The 4517-nt window shown below is 42.6% G+C and overlaps 1 protein-coding gene across 1 annotated transcript; it reads left to right on the forward strand.

The window, feature by feature from the left end:
• Positions 1–1195: 1195 nt before the first annotated feature.
• On the forward strand, positions 1196–2137 carry LOC308440331 (olfactory receptor 1f45-like; the record flags this gene model as incomplete). Its single annotated transcript, XM_080942367.1, has 1 exon — positions 1196–2137. The coding sequence occupies one exon, from the start codon at positions 1196–1198 to the stop codon at positions 2135–2137; it is 942 nt and encodes a 313-aa protein (XP_080798493.1).
• Positions 2138–4517: the final 2380 nt, after the last annotated feature.

Consider the following 4517-nt stretch of genomic DNA (forward strand, 5'->3'; position numbering starts at 1 on the left):
TCATGAATTACCTCTGGGGAAACATGAGAAATAGAAACAAAGTTATTTAAGCTGCACTCAAGAATCTGTAGATTTCAAAAGTGCACACATCACCTGGGCTCTGAAGATAGCATCCCCAAGGATGTGGCTTTTTTGTGTATGGGTCCCCTTCACCGTGTAGGATTATGCACTCTACCATCTAGAATTTCTCTCCTTGAACATTACACTGTATATTTTATAGGATCAAATTTGACCCTGTGATGCCAGTGATTCCCAGGGTTGCATATCAGCGAATGTGCCATAAGTCCTATGTGGATTGTGACCAAATCTGAGGAAGAGAAAACTCTTTCTCCAATAGTGCCTTATCATCATTTTCTGTGTTGAGAGAAAGAAGAATGGGGACTGATTCTTCAACCCTATAGGCGTACATCAATCTTAGGGAATTCTCTCTGAAACTTGACTGTACACAGATTGCTTCATGATCAAGTTCTGTCTTTGAAGTTAGATGGTATGTTCTATCCTCGGTGACAATAGGGACAAGGAGCTGGCTTACACAACTACTCTCTTCTGGTCCTTAATGAGAAACTCAGGGAGTCTTTCCTCAGTGGGACTTCATGCTGCAGTAAATAACAGTCTAATTCTCCAAGTCCTCCTTCTGACACAGAGGGCTGGGATGTTGACTATCTACAATTTACTCTCTCAGAACCTTCTTATGTATTCCCCAGACTTTCTAAGCCTTAGATAACACGATTGCCCAGCAACTACGTTAAAAACAACAGAACTGCTCTATCCAGGTGGTTTCAGAATAGTAGAGATGCCAGTGTTTGTTCTGCAACATGTGTTGTTTACTCTCCCATAGAGGGGGCAGCAGCTGACATCATAATCCACCATTTAAAGATGTGATCGGTACAATAACAGGTGGCTTTCTACTTTCTTCTAGTTTCCTTTAAGCTTCTAAGCAGTGTGAAGAAGAGTGGAAATGTTACCATATACTGGTAAGAGCACTGTATTTTATATCCAACAAACACTAAACAGGTGGCTCTGTGGATCCAATATGACCTAAGCATGAAATTTGTAAATTGAATATGTGGAAAATAAGATTAGACTTTAATTCTGAAACTCTAATGCAGAAATAATGTGAACAAGATTGTAGTGTCCAAACCAGAAGATGGCCTTCTGACCTCTGCTTTTTCTTTCTGTAGCTGGGCTCAGACTCATGAGCAGCATAAATCGTTCCAGTGTTTCTGAGTTCCTTCTCCTGGGACTCTCCAGGCAGCCCGAGCAACAGCAACTCCTCTTCCTGCTCTTCCTCATCATGTACCTGGCCACTGTCTTAGGAAATCTGCTCATCATCCTGGCCATCAGCACAGACTCCTGCCTGCACACCCCCATGTACTTCTTCCTCAGCAACCTGTCCTTTGTGGATGTCTGCTTCTCCTCCACCACTGTCCCCAAGGTACTGGCTAACCACATACTCGGGATTCAGACCATTTCCTTCTCTGGGTGTCTCACACAGATGTATTTTCTTGCTGTGCTAGCTTACTTGGACAATTTCCTGCTGGCTGTGATGGCGTATGACCGATTTGTGGCCATATGCCACCCCTTACACTACACCACGAAGATGACCCATCAACTCTGTTCCCTTCTTGTTGTGGAGTCGTGGGTGGTAACCAACCTGAATGCTCTGTTGCACACACTGCTCATGGCTCGACTCTCCTTCTGTGGAAACAACATCATTCCCCACTTCTTCTGTGATTCAACTCCACTCCTGAAACTGTCCTGCTCAGATACATACATCAATGTGCTGATGATTCATACAGAGGGTGCTGTTATCATCATAACCCCATTTGTCTGCATCCTGATCTCCTATATGAACATTACCTGTGCTGTTTTCAGAATCACATCCACTAAAGGAAGATGGAAAGCTTTCTCCACCTGTGGCTCACACCTGGCTGTGGTCTGTCTCTTCTATGGCAACATCATATCCCTGTATTTCAACCCCTCATCCTCTCACTCACCTGGGAGGGACATGGCAGCTGCCATGATGTACACAGTGGTGACCCCCATGTTGAACCCTTTTATCTACAGTCTGAGGAACAGAGACATGAAAGGGGCTTTAAGGAAAGTGCTTACCATGAGATTTCTATCTAAGCAGTAATGTTGAATTGCAGAATATCACAGAGGGAAGTAATGCCCATATCTCTGCAGTTTTTGTCAATTAGGTGAAATTTACCACCTGTCTTTTTTTCAGGAAAGCATCTCATATGTCTACAAGATACAGGGCCCAGGATAGAAATCCTCTAGTTAAAAGAACAAAAAACGTCTTAACAAAGTTGTTGTTTGGATTGTCATGTTGATGCCTTGGCAGAATGCACCAGGAACCACCCTGCACACCTTTGGAGAGGAGTGAGGAGTTTCAATGGGACAACACAGAAAACCAAATAATGACAAGCTTAGCACTGGGTCAGGTGTTGTCAGAATGGGGAACTGACTCCTGCTGCAGATCGCATGTGGTTTCCAAGTTCTTATAATTCTGCATGGCTGTCTTCATGCAGTTCATTAGAAGACTGAGTTCTGACTGGCCCAGCAGCAGCAACCACTCCCTTCTGCTGCTTTCAGACAATAGGTGAGCTGCTATTCTGTTGGCATCAGCAGATCCTCTGCTCCTGTGTTGAGTTGTGATTCCAGCATCTTGTGCTTCACTGCATCAGAGACCTGTCTGCTGCTGACTTTATTTGCGATGCTTTGTTTCTCTTGCAGAGTTCCAGCACCTGCCTGGAAGTATTGGGGTCACTTCTGGGAAACCACAGCTGTTCATTCTTTCTCACCACAGAGATCTCAGTCTGAGCCCATCTCACAGGAGGGTCAGACTTGGTGGGTTGAGAAATGAGGGTTTGGAGCTCCAGGGAACTCTATTTGTGCAGATCTTTCAGACTTATTATAGTGTTTTTGTTATCTGGGTATTATATAGTATGTAACATTAAGCAAGAAATGGGTCAGTACAATAAAGATGATCTTTGCCTCTTTCATTCTATCGTACACACATGTCATCTCCTATGTGCTCTCTTTCTGCCCCATCAGTGTTTGCTGGTGTTCTCATTCAGCCATGTTTAGCTGTTGTTGCAATTGTGTTTTGAGATGGAGTCTCTCTACACATGCCTTGCTCTCCTAGACATTCTATTTACTAAAGGAATGTGCATATTTATTTTTAATTTTCATTTAATAATGAAACTTTTAAAGTTAGTGCCTTTACCGTAGTTTTGCTGATCTTGTTTATTTTTTAAGATTTTTCTTTTAATTTCCAAGATTTTATTGTAATGAAAGGTTTATTTTATTTGTATTTTATCACTTTAGTATTTTTTTCTTTATTTCTCTACTTCCCTCCTTCTACCCCTCTCTCCTCCCTATCTCTCCCTTTCTTTTGTTCTTTCTTTCACACCCAACAAATACAACTTGTGTTTCCATATACTCCAATGTAATGTGTGGCCTTTACTGAACTGTGTTTAAGTTACAGAGGCTATACCCTTTAGGAAATTGACTCTTCCTATCATACTGGCTAATACTTGCCAACATCTCTACAGCTAGGGGACAGCAGAGAGACTTCACACCCAGTTTCTCTGCTGCTTGTGTCGAGCTTCTGTTTACCCATATCTCATATACGTTGTCACTCTCCAGTGAGCCCTGTGAGGTCTGTGAGTCCTTGTGTGTCTCTGTTCCCAGGAAACATCTAGCAGCGCTAGTATTCACATTCTTTATAATTAAAGTTGGTAGGACTTCTGAGATGTATTGATTATTTTGATACCTTCAGACATTATTTCTAAAAGCAACTCCCCTACACCTTCTTATTTCTTTACTGTAGAGTCTCATTCTTTATATGTCTCGTGGAACTGCCTTCTTTCACCCTTTCTCCATTGTCCTTGGCTCTTACTTCCTCTTTGATACTCTCTGTCTTCTGGTGTGCTCAGTCTTCCAGTTCAAGTCTGTTGAGAGCCTCTGGTATTACAGAACTGTTTATTTTGATCAAGATCTTCCAGATTCTACAATCTCTGATCCCTCCCTTTCTTAATTTTCCTGTTTCCCAAGTCTCCAATATGGCATTTTTGTCAAAGTATCCTTTAGTTTTGTTTTTGGACAGGAACATATCTGGGCTAAAATCTTTGAAATGGTTGGGTACACCCAACCCTCAATGGGCAGTCATGCCTATCTGCTAGAGGTCGTTTGAGCACATTCCATCTCCATCCTTCTTTGTGCATTTCAGTTAAAGTATTCCAATGGGGTCTTGGGAGCCTCCTGTTTTACTCTTGTCTGGGCCTCTCCACCGGTTATCCCTGGTTCCTGATCCCCCCTACTACATATTTTTATTCAATTTAATGACCCTCTTTACCTCTCTCCAATTCTTCCAATGCTTGACAGTGTTCCATTGTTGCTCACTCTCACCCTGTGTGTCCCCTCTACCTCCACCTCCCATAATGATTCTGGTCTCCCCTCAATGAAGAAATGAAGCAGCCACATTCTGTATTTCTGCCTCAAAATCGCCA

This window comes from Micromys minutus, assembly GCF_963924665.1.
Source record: "Micromys minutus genome assembly, chromosome: 31".
Lineage (NCBI taxonomy): Eukaryota > Metazoa > Chordata > Mammalia > Rodentia > Muridae > Micromys > Micromys minutus.